Genomic DNA, 25,254 nt, shown 5'->3' with positions numbered 1-25,254 from the left:
GCCAAGCGTCCTCTCCGGAATTGCCCTTTCAGAGTCGGTCACCGACGGAGCCGGTTAACTGACTAAGGGGTAGCTGGTGGTCGAATTCCCGGGGCGAATTTGACGAGATACGAGTACAAGCCGTGTGCGGGTTCGGCTCGACGGTGCTTGACTCGATCGTTTAATGGCCTCGTTTCCCGCGCCGTTGATTCTGACGGCGTATTGTACGCGCACGTATCTATGCACGATCGTCCGCTCGCGAACGGAAACTACGGGTCCCGATGTAATGGACGTGATCGCGTCTTACGCCCTTATTTACACCCGCGGGGACACGGGGAGCCTTGCCGCGGGTGCGCGTCGCGCGCAATGAAGTTACGTGTTATCTTGAAGGGCGATTTCGGTGATAGCATTTCGCGCAGAAATCAACCGAGGCCCGGGATTCAGACCAGGAAGTGGAGAACGATCCTTCTTCTTTATCTACGGACTTCCGCCTCGTCAGGGAAGGCACCGCCCCCGTCATCTCTCCTTCTTTCTTTCCATTTCAGTCTCCATAGAAAAAAGCTCGCCGATGGTATTTCACATCGGGCCATTGAAACTCTCCCAATTGACTGTATAAAGACTATTGTGGTTTCCTTCTAAGAATTTTAGTGTTAAACCGCGCGAAGGAGAAATCTAAGATCGGGACAGGTCTCATAGATACGAGTTTTTTAAATACTGAATCGCGATTATAATATGATTTCGCGAGAATCATACGGTCTCGCGATTTAACTGTTGGATTGTGTTACGTTTCAAAACAAACATTTCAGCAAGAACGAAAGAAAAATACGAGCTCGGAATCGTTTTACCATTGCAGTCGATTTTGCTAATGAATTAGGATTTAACTAATTAACTCTACTACCGATGTTTCGATACCAGAGATTGTACCGAATCAAATCCTTTTAATTAGCATGTTTGAGAAACATTGAAATTTAAACTGCGTAATTAATTGAACCAGTGTGAACAGAAAGAGTCGTACGTGACCGAAATTGAGTTTACCGCAATGAATCTTTGCTCTAATGTAAAACGAAAATGTTTAAAAAAGATCTTCAACGAAAATTTACTTTAAGAGACCCCCTTTTCAGGGCAAAGCAGCGTAAAACTCATTGGAAAAATTCATATTATGCTTATAAAACAGTTGTCCGTTTATTCAAACATATAATTTTGTTATACACGTACCTTTTCTGTTTTAACCGATTGTGGTACAGAATAGGGAAATCTTTATTATAATTTGAGGCAATGATAAATGCGAGAGAAGAATTTTCAATTAATTTTTATGCTTGTATTAATTAATTCGTTTTATATGTAACATTTACTGATAGAATTCTCTCTCTCTCTCTCTCTCTCTCTCTCTCTACCTTTCTCCTTTTATCTACCTATCTATCCTCTATTTATCTACGGTTCCATTTACAGCGCCAATTGGTAAAGCGGACAATGGTGTAGTGACACGATAACTGCTTTAAGAGAGGCCCTTCTATACGAAGGCGATAAAGACGTAACGATTCTCCGGAAGAAATTACGTTCGCCGAAGTATATATCGTCGAAGTATATGAAGACACGTGGCTCTCTTAGACATTTACAACGAACAGATCTTAGAAGGAGAAAATCAGTGGAGAGAAGAAGAAAAATCAGTGGGGAAAAAAGCGGACCTTTAAAAACACACCGCGGAATGAGATTTAATCTGCGTAAATTTTATTCTTATTAATCGCGAGATCGGGCTCCCTGCAGGTTGAAGCTTCGTGAAATATCTTTGACCTGATGAAACTGAGGGATAATCGATCGCGCAGTGTATAAAGTTACGCTGTTTAAGACAAAGTTGTAGAAACAGTTTGTCTATAGTTGGAAGAGTTTCGTGAAAGCTAAAATACATTTAAGGTATAACTGATAAGCGCCCGTCTTAAGCTGTATTAAAAATATTGACGAGCTCCTTCATTAACATCATTGCAGCTCTGAAAGAAAGAAATTTGCTCGGCGCTCGCGGCTGTAATGACCTTGCGATAAAAATTACCAGGTTATTCAGTTTCGTCGATAAATACATTTGAATTAATGTCATTTCGTATAAAACTCATGCCACGAAATGGAAAGAAGATATTTGAAATGGAAGAGAAAATCGTCCGTCTATTCGCATTTCCGCGTTGAATTCTCTTAAAAAAAAAAAAAGAAATTGAACGCATTGATTCTTTGATTAAACGGTTTTCCAGATTGGTTTCGAGGACCTGCCATAGAACATTTAACGGACGGCTTAGTAAGAATAATTAAATGCGAAAAAAAGGAGGCGATGAGCACCACGAAATGTGAAACGATATTACAGGCATTACAATGCAATTTGTTTGACGTCGATTGGCGAGATCGCTATTCATCCACCACGATATGAGTGGAATGTAATATTCAATAGCGATGTTTATAAAGGCAGAAAGAAAAACAAGTCGCGTGCATGATGGACGACGTGCGAAAATGAAAAAAAAACATGCGCGCGCGCAAAAAAAAACGTTCGACATCTGCATGACACCGTGTACGCAAATCGCGAAATTATTTATCTCGCGTGCGAATCTGATCGATCAATTGGCCTGATTCCCGATTCTCGGGCGTTTTACTCGTCGTGTACGACGGCGATAACGGCGCGGAAAAATAATGGCCGCGCAAAACTGAATGAAGTCACACACGCCGCGCTGCTGCGCGCCGCCGGCACGGCCGGGCGTAGTTTTATCGGGATTAACGAAGCGATGACACCAAACAGGCGAGATACCCCGTTTACCGTGCGCGCCAAATTGAATCCGGCGTCGTGGGTATCTCCATCATCCGGCATCTGACGCCACGATCAAAAGAGTACAAATTTGCATTTCGCCACGCGAAGCCTGATATCATAATACAATATAATACGAGGTAATAAATACGAGAGAAAATTTCGCTCGCGCGTTCCTCGCGCCAAATTGTTATTTTAATCTTATTATTTTTGACTATTAAATTCAATTGCTGAGTCTATTGCATTTGTATCTTTCCTGCCGTCGACGTATTTGCGTGAAGGGCGATTTTAGAGATCGCTTCTTCTCGAATTTGGAAACTGCAGTTTTTGAGAAAATGTTGGGGAATTTTCTGTCTTAAAATTGAATAGATTGTCGATATTAAACGTTCAGTATTGTGTAATTTCGATAGGACAGACGGACCTCGTGGATTAATTGGATGCTGACAAACGCATGTAACACGTGGAATTGTATTTGGAAAGGATTACAGTTCGGCCGTCATATTTGAGATAACGTTCGCGCGGAGTTTTCTAACGCTTCGCCAAAAGTTCGGCTCTAGCGAGGAAAGTAAGATTTCGAGAGTTGACTCCGCATCATCCGGCATTTGACGCCACGATCAAAAGAGTACTTTGCATTTCGCCACGCGCAGCCTGATATCATAATACAATATAATGCGGGGTGATAAATACGAGAGAAAATTTCGCTCGCGCGTTCCTCGCGCCAAATTGTTATTTTAATCTTATTATTTTTGACTATTAAATTCAATTATTGAGTCTATTGCATTTGTATCTTTCCTGCCGTCGACGTATTTGCGTGAAGGGCGATTTTAGAGATCGCTTCTTCTCGAATTTGGAAACTGCAGTTTTTGAGAAAATGTTGGGGAATTTTCTGTCTTAAAATTGAATAGATTGTCGATATTAAACGTTCAGTATTGTGTAATTTCGATAGGACAGACGGACCTCGTGGATTAATTGGATGCTGACAAACGCATGTAACACGTGGAATTGTATGTGGAAAGGATTACAGTTCGGCCGTCATATTTGAGATAACGTTCGCGCGGAGTTTTCTAACGCTTCGCCAAAAGTTCGGCTCTAGCGAGGAAAGTAAGATTTCGAGAGTTGACTCCGCATCATCCGGCATTTGACGCCACGATCAAAAGAGTACAAATTTGCATTTCGCCACGCGCAGCCTGATATCATAATACAATATAATGCGGGGTGATAAATACGAGAGAAAATTTCGCTCGCGCGTTGCTCGCGCCAAATTGTCATTTTAATCTTATTATTTTTGACTATCAAATTCAATTATTGAGTTTATTGCATTTGTATCTTTCCTGCCGTCGACGTATTTTCGTGAAGGGCGATTTTAGAGATCGCTTCTTCTCGAATTTGGAAACTGCAGTTTTTGAGAAAATGTTGGGGTATTTTCTGTCTTAAAATAGAATAGTTTGTCGATATTAAACGTTAGTATTGTGTAATTTCGATAGGACAGACGGACCTCGTGGATTAATTGGATGCTGACAAACGCATGTAACACGTGGAATTGTATTTGGAAAGGATTACAGTTCGGCCGTCATATTTGAGATAACGTTCGCGCGGAGTTTTCTAACGCTTCGCCAAAAGTTCGGCTCTAGCGGGGAAAGTAAGATTTCGGGAGTTGGTTCCGCATTGCAGGACCGCGTTCAATTACGCGGGAGATGTTACCTGGCCTCCCTCAGAACAAACGACGATCGTGACGGGTAAGCCTGATATTTGTCACGTGTCGCGCGGCAAGTTTTTCCGGCTCATGCCGATTGGCTATCGGACGGGGAATTTCTGGGGCAGTCGAAAAACTCGCTCCCTCGATGGTCAATCGGCTGAAGAAACTTGCCGCGCGACAAGTGAAATACTGATGCGTACAGATCAGATACATGGCGCGCCATGAATCCGCTTCATCGCGTTAAAGAGGAAGAGAGAAAGAGGTAAATTTCCGCATTTTTACCTCGCCTTCCCATCTGATTCCAACAATACGGTCGGACTGGGAAGAAAAGAAGCTTTTCTGATCTACGGACTCACCTTTCATCTGCGACTTGGATATGGCGGGCGTCTTGCTGGACGAAGAGTGGCTCGCCGACGACCGTTTCGGCGAAGCCGGCAGGGACAGGAGAACGTTCGCGGAGAGCGGGGTTCTGACGGGCTCGTCGCGGACGGACGACGAGGACGCGGCCGTGTCCGCCGGCCGCGTCAGAGATAATTCTTGCGGTTCCTGCTGCCGTAGTCGCCGGCGTTGCAGATTCGGGCCGTCGGCGGCGGAGCACGATCCCGCGGAAACGTAGATCGGTTGCATCGGTAGCGCCGACGTAGTCACGGCCATCGTCATCGACGTCCGCGGGGTGCGGTCCAGGGGGCCGGTGCCGTCTCGTCCCTCCGCGCCGTTTCCCACCGCGCCGCTGCTCTGTCTCGTCTGCAAGCAATCGCCGGCCTGAGATGCACCTACCGCTCGTTTCCCGGGAACTTTCAAGGGTCGATAAGAATTGCTTGTTTATTTATCGCGCAATTTCCCTTCGCGTGCCTCGAACCGAAAGCGATGAAGCACGCCCGAAATTAGATCGTTGCACGCGAGACGTGTCCTAAAAGGATTTCAGTTTAAGAGAGGGAATACTCCCGTAAATGTTCTTCGACACGACTGAGCGTTATGCGTACGAGGGAATCTCTCGGAGAAGCAGATTGATCAACTTCATAAAGTAAGAGATAGGAAAAATTCCGGCAAAGTTGCAAACTGATTACACTCCAGTATTGAAATTAAGAAACTTGGGAGAAGCGGAGTTGATCAGTTTGTCTTTTGAGAGGCCCGCATTTCAGGGAGTATTAGAGGGACTGGATGAGGGATTTGCCCTTTGCGAAAGGGCTCTTCAGTTTCTACCGGGCGCACGTGATTTTTCAAGCTAGCTTTTCTAAATTTCTGTTTTTTCAGCAAACATCTCTCGCGCAATACATTATCTTGCACCAACATTTGACAATCTTGATATGAAACTTTGCGCAGCCCCGTAGCTCCGGAAGTGTCACGTACCGACAGAATTTAAATTCAGAATCCTCAAATGAGAAGCAGAGCTGAAAGAATGCGGCGACAATTAAGTCGTATCGATTATCTATCCGATTTCCGACGGCACCGAAGGCGACGATTGTTATCAGGCCGGGGGGCATAGAATTACACCCTGAGACAGAACCTCCCTTCTCCATTAGAATACATACGAAGTGGTGAGAAACTCGCGAGTGGTATTCTAACTCGGGTATAAATAAACATAAGAAATGCCGCAAGATAGAGAGTTTCAGCTTTCAGCCTTTACCGGTCATTGACGCGTTAGACCTCTCGTTACTTTCCCGTAAACTTGAACTAACAGCTGCGGATCCGTTATCGGGAATGAAAGTAATTTAAAGTCTATTCCCAAAACCAATTAATTACCTCAAAAGCCGAACTAGTTTCAATCTTAAAATATTAAATCTGCCGCCGCCAAGGAGCTACAGAATATTTAATCTGTCGCTGCCGAAGGGGCGTGGCAACAGAAGAAATTATCAAATATTTTACTACTTTTGTTGTTGCCAAAAAGGATGGAAGTTTTTTAAATTTCTTTTGACGCCTATCCCTTTCCTACCTAAGAAAGATGGAAGAGAACTCAAAAAGAATAGATATGCCGGATTATCCGAGCAATTAATTCCAACCAGGATTGCTCCTCTTCTTGTAAGACTGAAAGATTTAGAAGCCAAAACTAATTCCGCGAAAGCACAAGGAACTTGCCATTACAAACTATTGATTTCAGTATCGATGATCCAAATTATATAATCTCGAATAGAACTGATCCTCGTTATGAGATTTTTATAAACTGTGTTTATCTCTTCAGTCCCGAGTAAACACACAACCTGGTACAAATGTCGGGTAAAGTACTTGAATGTATTGATCCAAAAACGGACGTGCTAATCTTCTTCTTGAGATCGTGACAAAAGTAAAAGGACATTACGTCTCGAGGATGCTTTTTGGAGAGGCGTTTAAAAAGCTCGTTTGTTTTCCACTTTTTCTCTTTACGAGACTCCTAGGACCGACAGCTATCGTTAACTTATAAATGCGTCGCTGAGCGGCAAACGAATCGCTCAAAGTAAAGCCACCTTAATATTTAATCCACTCGCGTTAGATGCCGTTAGGCACGAACCTCTGAGGCAGTGACACACATGCGAAAGTATCCTGCAATTTGACGACGAGCTCATTCCGTCGTTTCAGCGGCAGACTTTATCAATGATTAAAATCTGCTCGCACGTAAAGCGTGCGTCAATGCACGGGAGAGACGCGATTTTAATTTCAAAGTGCAGATGCTGTCAGGAAAAAAATCTCTTTTTGGCATTTATATATTTTGACAAAGCGAAAAGACGTCAAGGGAAGAGGGAGAGAGAGAGAGAGAGAGAGAGAAAGAGAGATTTGTTAATGAGCCCGAGCTTGTCGGGCGGCTCGTCATTTCGAATCGCCTGCGCCGAGATCTATCAGTCCGAGCTGCGCTCATCCCGCGATAAGGGCGAAAGTCGATCTGGATGGAGAGGTCGCGCTTCATTATCGCGAAAGTTCGCGAGACGTTGACGGGCGATTAACCGCGTCCCCGAAAGGGTGTAATAGCGCCCGTGCATCCATCATTTAAATGAAGGAGCATCGCGGGCGCGGTGTCACTTGGCGGCTCGATATGACGGGCGGAGAAAAAAAACCGGGTAAAATGCACAGACGTCATTTCCCGTTTTATTCCTCTGTACACACCCGGGGGGGGGGGGAGGAGAGAAAGGAGTAGGATCCGGCGATAATCGTCCGCGAAATTTACGGCCAGGGACCTAAACGCCTGTATGCACGATGCTAGAACTTGGTCCAAGTCCTAGTTCCGAGAAATGTGTAGCCATTCAACATGCAGCTTTTATGGAATAGCTGCAAGTTGATTGGCTACACATTTCTAGAACTTGGACCAAGTTCTAGCATCGTGGACACAGGCCTTGACAAACTATGGACAGAGCGTTGAACCAGGGTGGCTGTTGAATTTGCGGTAAGGGGCTGTGTAGTGCTGTCGCTTTCTACAAGAGGTTATTTCCGCCGTCTATCCGCGATGTAAACTTCGGTTACATCACGGATCGAGCCGATTGCCGAAGGTAATCTCTTGTAGAAAGAGGCGCGCTGAGAGCACAATCCCCTTGCCCGTTCGTCTACTTCAGGTTCTGTCCATAGTTTCTTAGGTCCATGCTTACGGCGGGCCATTGACTCGCCACTCTGATCATCGAAATCGCGACAGCAAGCCGAAAAGGCAGTGCCTCGATCTTGCGGCTGCGTAGCTACCGAGGGCAGTGTGAGCTCCAGCCGGCGGCGCACGTCGTTATCGGGAATGTCGATGCGTATAAACTTTGCGTGTTAAATTATATAGCTCGGACCCGGGAGCCGATTCTCGCGGCGAGGGCAAACCCGCTCCCTTCGAAGATTACGTCGCTCGGACGCACCCGGTTTGCGTAACCGGGATTGCCGATAAGATTCGCGCACGAGGGACGAGGGCGAGAGAACGGAAGGGAATTAAGACTGTTCCCGGAGTTTATAATTGGGGACGAGCACGCGCGACAAATTGGGAGGCAAATAGCGAACTTAAGGCGCCCGCCCGTCTTATTTTCCGCCTTATCTCCTCCCGGCGCCCTCGACGGCTCTCGGCGAAGCTACACCCGGGCCGAGCGAAACACGTCGCTCGCAACACGAACTCGCGGTATCGCCGGGGAACACATTTGCATTCCCGGCAAGTCGCTCCTAGGGTCAAAATGCATTTAGGTTCTTCTGGGGTGGAGAACGTCGGGATTGGAGCGACGTACCAAGACAGACGTCTGACTGTCTTCCCTTAACTGCGAGCGGAGTCAACGGGGGTGGAGGCGAGAAACTTGCGACGGCGACGGTTCGACGAAGCGAATCAAATTCGAGCGCGCCGCGAACGCTGCGCGCTACCTGCTTCATCAAGTTCCGAGGGGTTCCTCGGCAAAGAGAGAGAGAGAGAGAGAGAGAAAGGGAGCAACGTCGTCGAGACCGCGGGGGTGGATTACGGCGGTTATGCACCGCGGGCGAAAGTTTCGGCGTCGGAACCGCGCGAGAGAGAAAGTTTCCCCGGACGTCCGGTAATAAAAGCCCCGGGTGGAGAAGAAACTTCCCCGGAAGTTCCCGACTCCTTTCCGGGCACGACACGGCCGAGCGGTGACAAAATTGAATCCTCGTTAAAGCGCCGTCACGTTTCGCCGATCGACATCGACACTTTCGTGTCGCCCTGAATTCCTTCATCTCTCTCTCTCTCTCTCTCTCTCTCTCTCTCTCTCTCTCTCTCTCTCTCTCTCTCTCTCTCTCTCTCTCTCTCTCTCTCTTTCCTTCCTTCCTTCTGCGCCAATTTAAATTACATTTCATTACGGACCTCTGTAACTGCGATGGTAGGATACCGAGTGCTTATTTGTCCCACGGAGAGGCGGGAAGTTGTTTGCGTTAGGTGTGAAACCCCCGCGGATTGCCGGAGGACACCAAGTTCGGTATTTTTGCAAGGGGATGGAAAACAAAGAGAACAATATCGCCCGCGCGTGTCAGCGATAATTCGCTCACCGTGAATCTTTTTAACGGTATTTTGCAGCCAAGTTGCTTCATGCGACCGCGCGTAACAAAGGCGCAGTTAATTCGCTTCTGCTATCGTGCCCGACATTAATTTGCTTGACAATGTTGTTTATCCCCGCCTGCACGCAAGGAATTATAATGCAGATTTTTTAATGGCTGTTTTAATAGCAGTGTATTGGCGCTTAGCCAAGATTACGCGGCCGCTGCCCGTGTCAAAATGTACGCTTTTATGACGGCATTGTGTCACGCGGTCTTTCGGCGGATTAAGGACTATATTGTTTCCGTTCTATCGTGCTTTAAAAAAGAGCGGCGCTAATGGAAAAAATTACACGAATCCGTTGAGTGGCTTCTGGTTTCGCATTTATTACCCGGTGTAAACATTTTTATGACGTTTATTTTAATAACGTATAAATATCGGCTCGAGGACTCCGCTCTAAAATTACGGTTTACCTGCGGATGCACGCGCGTAAAAGCAATGTATAAAATTGCATAAATGCATAATGTAAATACTGCACGTAAAAAGAGTCGCGTATTTGCAAATTTGCAGATATCGAGGAAAATTTGCTGCGACAGTAATGGGAGATTAAACATTTTGCATGCCAAGGCGGTTGATCCGACGTTAACGTTTGACACACCGTCGCTTTTGACGAGGCGGACGCGAATCGTAAACCTGCGGCCGGTTTACGCACACGTCCACACCAGAATATGATATGTCACAGGCAAAACAGTGACCGGTTATCGATGAACGAATGTATCACAGTCGATCGCACTTCGCGCTTTCTCCTGCAGAAATAATGATTTTCGCTTCATCACTGATCGCAATCGTTGCCGGCACAGCCGTGAGTCGGTAGCCTTAATGAAAGTAATTACGGCGGAGAATGGTCGGTACAGCGGCCGTGAATTTTTACCGCTTTTAATCGACGGGTTAAACGCGATATAAAATTGACATCCGCCCGCGACTCCGTGACAAAAAACTCCGAAGACCGCGCTGCTGTTCCGATAGACCGCCAAGATTCTTGCAATTGCGCTTATCACGTCCTCGACACGTTCGTTAGAAATAAATCTACGCGCACGGTGAAGGAGTCTGGCGCGAGATATCGCGGGAGGGGGGAGGGGAATGAGAATAAAAAATTAATTAACAAGTGCCACGTCAATTTCTCGTCACCGTGAGAGCTGGACAAACGCTACCGTCTTTCCACGAGGCTTTAATTTTCGCATTATACTCCACGGCAACGATTAAACTTGGAAATAAATTACGCCCGCTTGTAAAATTAACTGAAAAATTTGCTCCCTCGTATTTTATTTACTGCCGAGCGAACGGTCCCGGCGAGTTTGCGCGGATTCTCCCTTCGCGATTAGAATTTTGTTCAAGCGAGTGCTAACTGACGTGAGAAAACGACAACGGCGGAGAGGATTGCTCGCCGATATAAATTACATTAGGTATTTTCTGGGGCATTATGCATTATGCATCGCGTCCCAAAAGCGCGGCGATATGACTCCGGCGCGAAATTCTCCTATTTAAAGGACTTAAAGATTTCTTGAATGCGAGGATGCGCGCGCGCGTAACGTCAGATAAATGGCACGTATTTTTACCGAGGGAGAACCGGGAGAATAATCTAGTCGCATTTTTCTGATTTCACGAATATATACCGGTTGGCCGACGAGCCGACGGCTCGTACGACGTGCTGCATTTTTGTTCCGTGACTTTTCGAGCATTTTCCGAGAATTCCCCGAGTGCCGAAAGGATCGTAGCTGCGCGCGCGCGCGCACACGTACGCAGGGACATATCCTTTCTCTCTTATTAGATTACCTCTATAAACCGGGACACCTTCCGAGTGGTATATCAAATATGTGGGTGCCTTCGTCCGCAAAAATGTTTGGCACACCTGCGCTTGTAATCACGATGTACGCCACGTTTCCCGATACGTGTATGCACTGAGTAAAATAATTCAATAAACGGGCGCGTTCGCATTCACGCAATCCAATAAATCTCCATTACGCGCTGTTATTGAATTCATATTCTCTCTATTCTTATTGATTAACAATAATAACACTGCATCAAAGTCGGCGGGGACACGCGCGGCGCGATCGCGCCACCGATGCGGAAGCAATACATTGGTTTTATTGCAATAATAATACCCGCGTCCGCGCGTCCGCCAATTTAAACCCGCTCTTATTTTGCTCACGGACAAAGGAACATTGAATTACCGCGGTCTGTCGGGCCACGCTCGAAACGATGTTTCCCCGGCGGGAAGTGGCGCTCTTAAGGGGATGCTGGAGTGATTCTGCACTTTTGCACCTTTCTAACCTAGAAACTATCAGTTCGCGGAAACACTTGTGTCATATACAAATTACGTGGCTTATGTGTACAGATCGAAAGCAGCTTGCTATTCCGGCTAAATGAAAGAACAATATGGCATCACTGAAACTACACTGAAAAAAACATCTGATAGATTCAACCAATCGTCTGTTAGAAAATGGACGAATCAGAATTCCTTTAGGATTTACCAAAGATATTTCATAACCAGAAGTTTGCTAGACTTCACTAGACATCCGGTAAATCCTAAAGGAATTGTGATTCGTCCATTTTCTAACAGACGACTGGTTGAATCTATTAGATTAATTTTTTCAGTGTTAGTTTGTAAGTCTAAAAATAAGAAATAATAGTGAGCAACACACATACACACACACACATACAGTACATGTAGTATGTGTGTTGCTCACTATTATTTTTTATTAGACTTACAAACTTAGTTTCAGTGATGCCACATTGTTCTTTAATTTAGCCGGAATAGCAAGCCGCTTTCGATCTGTACACGTAAGCCGTTTAATTTGTATATTACACAAATGTTTCCACGAAACAGACAGTTTTAAGTGCAAAAGGTGCAAAGTGCAGAATCACTCCAGCATCCCCTTCGGCTGATTCGCAATCAGTTTAACGAATCAATCGGCCCCTCCCGATTGTTTCCCGCGGTCTGAAATTTATTCAGACGCATTCGTCGACCGCATCGGATCGAAAATTAATCCCCGCGATCGATCGGCGAGGAGGGGGAGGGGAGAGGGACGCGCGTGAATGCATCAGGGCCGCGACCTTCTTATCCCTCGCCCTTAATTCCCTTCCGAATACTTCGCCGCCCGAAGGAAAACTTCGTTAATGTCGACGACGACACTAATTGCTTCGCTTGATTCTCGTCAAGCGGCGGGACAGGTGAGGCAGCCGCGCAAGTAGATACCGCATCTCGTCGTTGCGCCGCGGCTCTGAGGCTGGGGGACCATTATCGCCAGCCCCCGTCTGCACCCGCCGTGTGCCACTCACGTCCCGCTAAAAGTAGCGAAACGAAGATGAAGGAAAAGACAATGACGAGGGGCGGTCCAATCCGGAAAGTCCGATCGCGGGGCGCTGACGTTAGCACTACGTTGCATAAACATACGTGATCGGGTTGGTTCTCTGTCGGCTACCGAATTGGAAATGCGACGCTCGATACGGACGGGGTAAACACCGGGGGCGCAAGCCACGGATCGACGTATCGGGGATCGATGGGGCTGGTAAAACGTGTGAGCACTTCGGTATGACCGACTCGAGTATGATAAAAAGACGCGAATAGCGCTTGGCGGACCGTTAAGTTCCAGTTCCTGATTCATAATGAATCCGATCCCTTCGAATGCGCGCCGATATTCTTTTATAAAACGAACCGGCGCCCCCGGCGATGGAACCGCGGATTGAAATTGGAAATGTGATGATTGGAGCCTGGAAAAATTGACGATTATTATTTGGCCGCCGGTTTAAGCGGCTTGAATCTAGATCGCGTCCAGATTTATGATGATCAAGCGGTAACACACTTTTCACTTCCGCGGCTGGCGCGGGCCGAAATCCCAAGCAGTTTTGCGTTGCTTAGAATTGTGCTGCGTCCCGTGATTAAACGCCCGTTCTTTAAAATAAACTTCCGCCCGACGCGCATCGTCAGGTACATCGGGATTAATGTTGTTAGCGCGATCCGACGCGCTCGCTCATAAATCAGCGACGGATCTGGCAACGTTTATTCTTTAAATAAATCATGAACGCACACGTTAGCGCCGCGATGACGAGCGATTTTGCGGAGCAACCCTCTCGAAACACGCCCCGTAATTCGTTGCAGATCGGGCGGGGACTACTTTCGCGACGGTAACGCTACGTGGCACCTGCATAATGCATAGCAAGAGATGTTCTCGAATTAGCGTTGCACATTCGTCACCTCTCGAGCTTGAGGCGGGCTTTATGATTCGTTAAATCCACCGCGAACAGACGTACTGCGAATAAGAGACTTTGTATCTGCCATTCTGATCTTTGTATACATTTTAATTACGTTACGCTGCGGCTAACGTGCTTCGCTGCAGGTAAAGACACGCTCGTGAAAGAAAAATCAGGCGCGACTTTGTTGACTATTTTGTAAACGTTATTCCACGGTGTTTTACGAGTTATTTCAGGTCACTCTCTTGAGAGAAGCGCGCGCCAGAGTTGCAGTGGTTTCTAGTTTTCTTACATAATGCTTTTTTTTCCCAAGAGAACAAGCTGGAATAACTCGCGTAACACGATGCAGCAGCGCTTACGAAATTATCAGTGAAATTGTATACATAAGAGATGAAACGTCGCTTGTAAACATTTAAATGGAATCGGTTATGATGACTCGGGAGTTATTGCAATGCAGAAATAGCTGCAACCCACGGGAGGAAACGAAGCAAAATGTGTTATATGTATATCTACATAAACTCCTTTTATCTTTTTTCAGTATTGTATTGCAGTATTGTATTCTGTATTATATTTCAGTATTGTATATCGTCCTTCAAGTGTATCCTGCATTTAATTACCCATTGCGTATTAACTGTAACATACGTTATTTAGAAGCTCCATTGTCCCCCTTTAATGCGGTGTACGAAACATCTGCGAGTGAGATTTTAAGCGAGCGTCGGATTTTAAAGTTTCTCGCCTCCATCGTTATTTATATTGATTAATGCGAAAGTAATTAATTAGAGAGACAGAGAGAGAGAGAGAGAGACAGACGCTTGTCGGTAATTTCGGAAAAGTTCTTTCGTACTCGAAGGATTAAAAGGACGCGAGAGTTTCCGCGTGCGTATATTGCATCCCACGAGTGTTCCACCGTCCGCTATCCGGATTTTTGGATCACGTTAAAATCGGAGCGAATTTCCATACCGGAGATTCCGCACGTGGCGTCCGCGGCAATTAGCGCGCCAGCCGCCAGGAAAGAAAACGTGCGGACGGTTGAAGAACACCCCGGGGGAAGAAGCGCCCGGCGTGGGTGGCGGAGAAGGCGCGAGGTGGTGAAGGTGCAGAAAAATCGCGGCTGAAAAAGGAGATTTACGAGCGGCAGGTGGAGGTACGATAAGGCCCGAGCACTCGATCACCCTGTCCCGCATTTTGATTGAATGAGACGGCGCGAGGCGCAGAAGACACCGGCGCGGCTCATTTCCGCGCCCGCCGCGCGGAAATTTGCATGCCGATCAGCGATCGCGGGCTGCAACCCGCGAAGATAGCGGCCGGGAGAGGGTGGGACCGGCGTACGCGTTACAGGACAGACAGGAAGCGGCAGGATGCGGCGTCGTGCCGCGCTGATAAGCGTCGGCTTCCATTGATACTCGCGACGGCGACGAGGAGCAGGTCATTGGAGACAGTTATTGATACTCATTGTCGATGATAGACGGGGATGAAACTCGCGAGATCGGATTAGAGAAGCACGCCCTACAGCGAGTCAAAATGTTTGCGGTACAAGATCCGTTATTCCAGTTACCCTACGTTACGTTTTGCCAAAGCGTAGGGTAACTATCTCCATAGTAATATTATAAATAGGGGTGTATCTTCGGGGAAGTAGGCGCTAACAATAAGACGCGCCACTTATTAATTTTCGGGGAAAAAGGTAACGGACTAGGATTTGAGCCTGGGATCTTCCGTTTGTCGGACGAATGCTCTTCTAACTGAGTTATCCATGCCCTTTCTGTACCCAAGTGTTAGGTGTAGAATCGTCTTATGTAGGAATGGCACTTAAGTCCATAAATGGTCTCGAAACGACTATTTTTGCCCGTCTTTAGCCTTAGCTTTAAGGCAAAGCGGATGACTTGTGACTTCAAGACAACATTTATAATTATTAGTAGTCATAAAATTGTTACTTTTATATGTTTAACAACGTTTGTTCCTTGCAAACGTTGACTTTGTACATACATGAAAACTTAAGTTGTAACTTAAGACAAAACATACATTTGACTTGTAGCATAAAATTGGCTGAATTGAAAATGCAAGTCAGCTGTTCTCCTGAGGCCCCAATAGCGGACCACAACGTATCTCGACGAACGAGTTTTATCAGTCCGATGAGAGAAAACTGAAGATTATAATCGGATTAGCAAATACGTCCCGGCAAGGATACTTAATACAGTCTTCGGTGAGGTCTGTTACGATATTGACCTGCCAGCGAAGTGTAGCTAAGAGCGTAATTTATGCGCGGCAATGTATTTCGTTACGGATAATCAAATTTGATCAGTCCCTTTTACATCTATCCGCTCGACGAATCCGAGTCGCAGCGACTTCCGGATCACCGAATCGGCTCGATTCAATCACTGACACAATAAGAAATTATTCAACGGAGACGAAGATACAGAGGCGACCTGATAGGTCAGCCTCCCGATCATTTCGCATCTTTCCTCGTCTTTCTCCGAGCGGCAGTGACGTCAATGGAGAAGCCGGCGCTCCCGAATTGACTGTAATACATCGGCTGATTAACGTAACGGCGCGAGTTGTAATGAGCGCGCGATACTCAGCCCCGTGAACGCTCGCGCAGATCTGAACGGTCGATCTCTCGCCGTGATTCGATTTCCCCCGTGTACCAACAGCGCGCGGCTTAAGCATCGGCGCGTCGGCGGATAAGTAATTGCCTCTCGGGCGCGTTTCGGGTTTAACAGAAGCGTACGAGGTCCCCTCTCGGCGGATAGCCCTGAAATCTCAGGGCAAACTTCACCAGCATTTTTCAAGATATCTAGATAAGACACAGCCCACTACATCAGTCGTCAAGCGCCCTGTTAAGGCACACATAAAGCCCTCGTTTCTCTCCCCCGTGCCATTCGAGGGCTAATTCCCGTCAAGTTTTTTACAAGGCTCGCTAAAATTACTGTTCCTCGACGAAAGTGTATGCTTGGTGACATATCGCTTTCCTGCTCTTTCTCCGCAATAATTTCGAGACTAAAGGGAGAACGCATTTAAAAAGCCTCGAGTCAAATATTCCCTCGGGAGAAAGGGCGATCGCGCGATCGCTTGAAATGAACGATGTCGAATTAACGCGAATTTCCCGCAAAACGAGCCACGCAGTTTGATCAATTGTATAAAAAAGAAGAGCGTTAAAATTGCTCTCCGAGACCATCAGGTAAAGTGGAAAAATGAAGTTAAGACCGACATAATGTTGATACGATCGAGGAACATACGTGGTTTAGCAGTCGTTTTCGATTGTGGATACGCGAGATTACCAGGAATTAACCGATTAATCACCATAACGGGGAGAACGACAAACGCGTTGAGGATGAACTCGTTAGCGCTGCGGTTAACCGCCTGTTTACAACCGATTTCGTGCACGACGCCATCGTGGAATATAATTGCGATTTCGATAAGCCTAATGATTGTGCGCCGTTACGTTCACAAGCCGATCTGAATTGTACTAGTTATTATGGGGATTAAATTACATCAGATGTAACGTGATATTACTTGTTTCATAAAGAAGTAAATTATTTGAGTCATAAATTACTTGATTAATAATTTTAAAAAAGCGACGCGAAGATCGCGATAGTATTTGATTAATAAATATTTTGATAATATTTGGATTAATAAAAAAGTAATTTCCTAGTTTCGTAGATCTATAGTTTGATTGTCAGCAATAATCGCGGACGAAAGTATTTTCTAGAATTATACAGGAAGCTGTTTGTAATATAAATTTGTAGTGATAGCTTAATAACGCAATTATCGGTAATTAGTAAAGAGAAATAATTTGGTTAATGAGCAATTCTTTCATTAATGACTGAAAACAGATCTGTCAACCTAGTTAGAAAAAAATTGTAAAAAAAATTAAAAGTATAAGTCGTTACTGCGAGATGTAATAATCGGCCGTGCTGAAAAAACAAACAAACCACCCTCATGCGGAAAGCAAGTGCCTATGTTACGAATATGCTACGGGGAGGAATAAAAGATCGATCAAAAGAAAACACACGTCGGCCGCTTGGCGTTATTCTACCCGTATTTCTGCGTAGGCTTGGAAAAGGAAATATTGTCATAACGTGTACTTCGATAAAACCTTTTCTTCCGCCGGCGGCCGACGAAATTATCAATTCACACATACGTACCGCAATTATCTGTTAATTTAAAGGACTGCAATAATAATGGAAATAAAATCGATGCGGTGTTCAGTATTATTAGCGTGGAATAAATAAATTGGCGATTTTGTAAAAGAGATGTATAGAAGCGCGCAATAAAGCACGCCGGGCCAGTTTCATTGAAATATTAGCCGATCGCTGAGAAACTCGCGGTTTTCTGGTCAAAGTATATCGAAATTTATTGCGAGACTGATAAACGGTAAAGGCGATATAATTCTTACCCGAGTTCATAAACCGTTGCACAAAGGATCTCTGCGCCATTCATGCCTTAACAGCGTTCTGCCAAAGGTGAATACTGTGTGGAGAATATAAGGGCGAAAGATTCAACAAGCACATACCGAATAGTCGGCGCGTACTTTTCCTCGCTATTACTCGAACGAATTCTTTACCGCAATTTTATTTCCAATGCATTGGCGATACATTTTTAGCATATATTTTAGAGAAAATTTAAAACAGTTACACGCATGCTGTGTTCAAGAGGTGTGCGTTTTGAATTCTAATGAATGCACGCCGTATATTTTCGTTCATTAATCTGTTGTTAGTTTTGAGAAATAAAATGCATAGTCCACCTACACGAAAGTGCACAACGCGCATTGTTGCGCGACAAATATTTGTTCTTCGCTTCGCGGACACCTTTGCGAGTGGCTTTTTTTCCCGCGACATCGCGAAATTGCGTTATGTAATGCAATTTAGTATTTTCATACGGACGAGAAACTCGGGTGGCCCCGACGAAATCGCGTGCCGCGGACGATAGACGATAAAACTTTTCCTTTGGCAGAAAAATGTATCGCAATCAGAGTGCAACGATCGCTGGACCGGAACATACGAACAATTGTCAGAGATGTAACATCGTTTCACCCGTTTAATGCGTTCGTTGAAACGCTTAAAGGGGATTTTTATTTTCCCGCACGCAACAAAATGTGTACGATGTACGCGCGATGCGTTGGCCAAGTCACGTGGATCTCAATTTATAGATATTGAATCGAAAGCACCTTTAGAATTAGAGAAACGAAGATGTTGCGTCGCAGGGAAGATTTTTCGAGACCGAGAGTTGGAGGTAATTCCATGCGAGGACAGCGTCGCATTATAGAATGTAGTCAGCGGTGAGGGAGAGGATGGTGCGAACACGTAAGAATGAATAGTGATCGACTGGCGCGCACAATACTGGACAACAAACCAAACAGCAGGTCCCCCAAGAGATTTCCATCTCGCAGGAACAGCGGTCACGGTAGCAACAAACCCTTAGGCTGGTTCTACGATACACGGAGAGGATTTTCTTTTAAAATTTATCCCGAAAATATTGTGATCGTGAGACAACATGGCATTTCAAAGGATGTTATGAGTTTTTTAAATTTACCATACATTTGACTAGTAAAATGTATGGAAACTTTCAAAAAACTCTCATAAAGGTCTTCAAAATGCCACGTTGTCCCACGATTGCACGATTTTCAGGATAAATTGTAAGAGAAAATTCTCTCCGTGTAGTCGCAGCAAGTCGCAAGAAATCGACCAATCGCAGCCAAATGTGAGAAGGATAATCGATTGTCATCGGCCCGACTTCTTGCGGCTTGCGGCTTGCGACTTGCTGCGTCTATCGTAGAACCAGCCTTACAGAAATGTAATATTGAGAACCAAAAAGAGCACCGAAACAATTACTGGAAAATCACTGTGCGTCGTGATTTCTAATTATTCAACTGCTGAGCTTCTAACTTTTGGCTCCCAGTGTTACATTTCTGTAAGGGAGGAATAACCGTCGACCAAAATATTCCGATAAACAGATCGAGAGATTTATTAAAGAAAGAAAGGAAGAAGAGGAAGATATTGAATCGGGGGAGAAAATGCGATTCGGGCGGAATCCGGAGTTACGATCTTAAAGTCGGTTTCGGTGTGAATCGGACCGGCATTCCAGCGGATGCGTCAAGTGCGAGATAGCACGAAAATCGCCCACACGTTTCACATCGGAGACAAAGGAGGACGAGTGGAGGATGCAAAGTGGGGCCGAAACGGGGATGAGAACGGGACAGAGAGCGAGGGAGACGGGACGTCCAGGGAGAAGAAGAGATCAGTGCAACCTTCCCCGCCTCCGGTTTAAAATGCCACGAGACACCCAGTTGCGATGTATCGCGCAATTCTTCTCTCTCTCTCTCTCTCTCTCTCTCTCTCTGTCTCTCGCAGATCCCCTGTGTCCTCACTTTTCATGATTCCCGGTAAAACGAGGGCTTACTCAGCGAAGACTTTAAGGTGCCTGATGCCTGCAGCAGCAGGAAGCAGGCATTCGAATGCAGCGTGATGCGCCGCGCGTATCGCCGGGTTCGCGAGCAACTTTGGAATTTTTGATTACGACGTCGCGCGAAAGCAAGACACTTTCGAAAGACGTGCCCGTTCATCCGTGTCTCGTATCACGCGAGACAGGATTTCACGCTTCTCGAATGACGTCGGAGTAAATTACGCGCGATTCATGAAAAGATTTGCACGGTTCCGCGCGGGATGACCGATTTATTCAGCGCGCTCAACCTTTGTTTGCTCTTTACACAATCTATAGAATATCGTGCAACAGGAGGTACGCGGCCGGCGAATAGATATATTCCCGCGGGAATATGTCTCTCGCTGTGTGTGCACAGGAAAACGCTTCTCCGTGTTATCGTTGACTTTCGCTTGCGCGGAATCCGAGTTATGAATGACGCTCAATGTTGTAATAACATCGACGAGCGGAGCGAGAAAGAGCGAGGGTGAAACGGACAGAGCGAGTGCTATAATTCCTAACTTTTGCCCGCTTTTGTGTCTCGGGCGTAATGAATGCGGTTCCGTATAAAATTACGTCTCTTGAGCGGCCGTCGCGAACGACACCGAGCGCGAATCCGGGCATCAAGTCGATCTAAATGCGAGCCCGTTCACTTAACGCATTCAGGAAAGAACTAAGTGTTGCATTAAGACGGGAAGAGAGAAAGGAAGAGAGGGAGTGACGTTGAGAAAACTTTGCGTCGCCGTGAAATCCGCTTCCGGCAGCGAAACAGTTTGCACGAATCCACCGATTATGTTAATATTTCCTTTCTTCGAAGGCAGAATTAATTGTCTCCGAGAGGTCCGATCAAACGTTTGGACTTTTCACTGCCGAAACGAATCGTACGACGCGTAAAGGCCGAATCAGACTAGCAATTGTCGACTCGGATTGGGTTTGGCGATTGACGATTGTCCTCTAGCCAATGTGGGAGTCGATTAAATCGCCGGCTGCTTTGCTCTCATTGACTAGAAGACAATCGCCAGTCGTCAATCCCAATCCAATCCGCGTCGACAATTGCTAGTCTAATTCAGCCTTAACGTGAGTCACGTCGCGTTGTTAGACTGGTTCTACAATAGACGCAGCAAGTCGCAAGAAATCGACCAATCGCAGCTAAATATTCTTCTTCCTCGTGTATTAGACTTGAAGCATCTTTTATCCAGTTCGTTCTAGTACTTTGAGCATTAGATTTTACTTCATCCTCGGTAGGCTGCCAACCTTACCGAAGAAAACGTCCAACTTGGAGGGCTATGGTGCTCCTAAAGGGATATGCGTGGCAGGATACTCTCGGTGGTTTTCATTCCGCTTCCCTTCGAGAAATTCCGAAAAAACTAGCGGTGTCCGCGGATTTAAACTCGGAGCTTTTCGTTTATTTGCTTACTAAGCAGCGGACATTTCTCTGCGCCACGCTCGCCAAATATGAGAAGAACAATCGACTGTTATTGGCCGATTTCTTGCGGTCTATTGTAGAACCAGTCTTACGTGAAATTGACAACGTCGGCTCGTGTACGCGAGGAACAAAGGCATTATTAAGTAGCCTCGCAATTCTGATGGATGCAACATCGATTATGAGTGTACTGTAACAAGTTAGCGGCCACGTTTCTGGTATCATTACAGTGAACCCCATTCACGTCAAAGCGCGTTGAGTAAGTTTTTTATCGCGTTAACCATCCTGTCGCGCTCGCCGCGTGTTGCCTTCTATCTTTCAAACTGGAACGAACTCCGGGAGTCATCCGGGCATTCCTTTTCGACAAAACGCCGCCGATTCGTTATGCGAATCGGACTTTCCATTAACGGTAATGGATCGAGGCGAGAGAACCGTGCGATGCATTTAACGGAATAATCGTCGCGTACGTGCAATCGCGGGCTGTGCTAATGTTTCCGGCGCAATATCTCTTTGAAGGATCAAATGTGCGTTTACAATCTTGTCGTTGACTAATAAAATACGGAAATGCAGAAGGTACGATTCGATCGGACTAATAACGGGATATCGATTAGACTTTCATATCGCGTATTAAAAGTTGCCGAGAAGTGAATTGAGAAGATATGAATTTATCGCCTTTTATGAATTCCAAATTTACATAATTAAGAAAAATTAATTTATATATTTATGTCTATATCCTGCTTTCTTATCGCGGCCCGATAAATCAGTTATTAGATTCCTGCGTTCAGATTCTCTTCCATGACGACGGTCTAACTGCGAAAAGAATCTTCTCTTGGTTCTGCGGTTTGAATATTCATACAATCACGCGATCAAATCATATTATTCGTACAATCAGATGACGTTAATTTATGTGTAATTAAAGTACCATTAAAATTTTGCCTCTCCGCGGAAAAGATTTGTCCGAAACTCGCCGCGGCCCGTAGCAGTTGCCGTCCGATATTAATCAATTGGGTCAATTAAACTTTTGTGAGAGTGCGAGAAAGCGGACTCGGTTAAACGTAAGTTTATCAATGACGAGCGCACTTGGTACTTTTGTTCGCGTTATTTAAGGGTAGGATTATGAAATTATGGATCGCGTTAGTAGCGGCCGTAAAATATTCCCCGCACGATATTTCAAGGCGACGTCTTCCGTTCTATCAATTAGATCGCTCGCCGATATTCAACAAGCAGACAAGTAACTTCGAACCAATTTCGCGAAAACACTTTCCCGTGAAAGAATACGCTCGCGATTTTCCTTTACCTCGATTTGTCCGAATGAAGATCACGTTCGTTCAATTCACCTGTACAGCAGCGGTCAAATAAGAACGGATATAAATATTCTGTGAAGGATCGTCTGCAATAGATGAAGCAAGCCTGGCGTAAGAAGTAAGAGCAGGAGTGAAGTAATGAATCATTTCCAATTTTTATTCCTACTTCAGCTCTGACGCTTACTTTCGGCGAATTAGAGCGCAGTTCGACCAGTGCTATAAATATTTTAAAAAATTATGCCTGTACTTTAGCTTTTACACTGATAAGTAAAGGTTACGGTTTTCTTGCTTCTTATCCAATGTAGACGGTCCTTAAAAGCGCACGTACGATACGTTCAAAATAGAGTATTTTAAGCGAATTTGTCTTTCGCCACGTCGTCGTGTCGCGCTTGGGAGTAAAACGAAATTTCGCTCGTCTGCGAAAATCCTGCGAGAATGCCGCGCAAGGACGATAATGATTCGGTAATGGCTCACGTCCTCTCACGCATACGGGGATCTTGTGGTGGTATAATAGATCATAATGCACGACTCTGCCAACGACAGTGATGATCGGCCGTGGAACACGATGCGATTGCGCAGCCTTGCTTACTCACGGTTCTCTAAACGCGCAGCTCGCCTGGTTTTCTTCTCAGCCGCTCTCGCGCGCTTTCATTAAAAAAAAACTTCTCGCCGCGCAACATAATCAATATGCCCTACATCTACGTCGATACGCCTCAATATGTGTCAATACGATACACACCGGTGTCGAAACCGATGTAGCGATATTCATTTATAAAAGGGAACGCGCGCATAAATCTGCCTGCGTGAACGCGAGAGACTCGGGGCAGATTTATGCCGAGCCGCGCGAGTATTTCAAACACTTGCCGTATAGATTAATCCACGGTTAAACCTCCCTCGCGCCTAAATTTCATATTATTACTATTTTTATAAAATATGTGAAATATTTAATTAACTCTTTACAAGGCAGGAAGCGTAATTGGCGCGAACTTATATTACATTAACGGACGTATGAAATGCAAAAAATTTTTTTTTGCAAAAAGGAGTTCCAGCTTTCATTACACTTTTTTTCTCGGCTGCGGAATACTGCTGTCTATTTAACTAATAAGCTGCCATTGTGCGTGTTTTAAAACAGTCCGAATAACGAAGCAATATATAGCGGCGTGTAAAAGTCCGACGGGAAGTACACCCTAAAGTTCAAGCTTCGCGAAACATATATTTCGAGTCGCGCACTCGCGGGGTGCCGTATATCTTTGCTTTTGCCCGAGATAACTATAATTTTAAGAAACATAAAAGTACAGCGGCATATGTACGTGTCAGGCGATCAGAAACGACTCGCCGGGCGCAAGTGTTAAAGGCCTGCGTCTACGATGCTAGAACTTGGCCCAAGTTTTAGTTTCGAGAAATGTGTAGCCAATCAACCTGCAGCCATTTCATAAAAGCTGCAGGTTGATTGGCTACACATTTCTCGGAGTTAGAACTTGGACCAAGTTCTAGCATCGTAGACGCAGGCCTTTAGGCTGGTGGCAGAGAACGATCCGTAAACACTTAAGATTGTCTTAAGGCCTGTATTCACGATGAATGGCTGCAAATTGATTGACTACACATTTCTCGAAACTAGAACTTGGACCAAGTTCTAGCACCGTGGACACAGGCCTTTGCTGATGGCAGAGAACGTTCCGTAAACTTTTAAGATTGTCTTAAGGCCTGTGTCCACGGTGAATAGCTGCAAGTTGATTGGCTACACATTTCTCGAAACTAGAACTTGGACCAAGTTCTAGCACCGTAGGCACAGGCCTTTAGGCTGATGGCAGAGAACGATCAGTAAACACTTAAGACCTGTGTCCACGATGAATAGCTGCAAATTGATTAGCTACATATTTCTCGAAACTAGAACTTGGACCAAGTTCTAACATCGTCGGCACAGGCCTTTAGTCGTAGACGTAAAGCAAGACAGAGAAAAACGTTTACGTTCTGCCTTGCCTTACGTCTACGGACTAAGATAGTCTTAAGCGTTTACGGATCGTTTTCTGCCATCAGCCTTGCGCGAGCTACGTTTCACGGTACGATCGAATGTATTAGAGGTATTGGATTCACACTGGCGGCCACCAGATACCCCGATGCAACTCGGGTAGGCGACACGGAAGGCGGCTACGCCGATGCACCGAGGATGTAATCGAATTACAAGAAAATCCCGCTCAATTTCCCATTAAGTCGTCTTTAACCGTCATCTTTGCGTCAGACCCGCTCCCGCGCCCTCGTGTCTCTAAGCTTATGATTTATGCGCGCGTTTCGCCGCGGGACATTTTCCGAGCGTGCTCTCATTTCCATACTTTGCGCCGTTCACCGCGCTCCCCGGGCTGAAGTCGAATTCTTGGGCAAAGTGCGCGCGCCGCGCACGGATTGTTAATCATTAAGAAGGCGTGAATTCGCGTTCGCGCACCCCTAACTCCCAACCAAGTTTTCGTCTTGGCGCGTTTTCAGAAGGGAGCGCGTATCGAACCG

The 25,254-nt window shown here is 45.8% G+C and overlaps 1 protein-coding gene across 1 annotated transcript in view; it reads right to left on the bottom strand.

Annotated features, from left to right (window-relative positions):
* LOC105562157 (probable calcium-binding protein CML11) overlaps positions 1-5,276 on the bottom strand; it is a gene marked incomplete at its 5' end in the record, with an annotated part of 42,309 nt that extends 37,033 nt beyond the window's left edge. The window contains one exon of the mRNA XM_012012742.1: positions 4,811-5,276. Within this exon, the coding sequence (XP_011868132.1) occupies positions 4,811-5,276 (466 nt within the window). The remainder of the gene's footprint in view (positions 1-4,810) is intronic.
* Positions 5,277-25,254: the final 19,978 nt, after the last annotated feature.

Source organism: Vollenhovia emeryi, unplaced genomic scaffold, assembly GCF_000949405.1.
Source record: "Vollenhovia emeryi isolate VEMERY1.0 unplaced genomic scaffold, V.emery_V1.0 DF939194.1, whole genome shotgun sequence".
In the NCBI taxonomy this organism is placed as follows: Eukaryota; Metazoa; Arthropoda; class Insecta; order Hymenoptera; family Formicidae; genus Vollenhovia; species Vollenhovia emeryi.
Note: the sequence above shows the minus strand (reverse complement) of the source record. Positions and strands in the feature narration are given on the sequence as shown.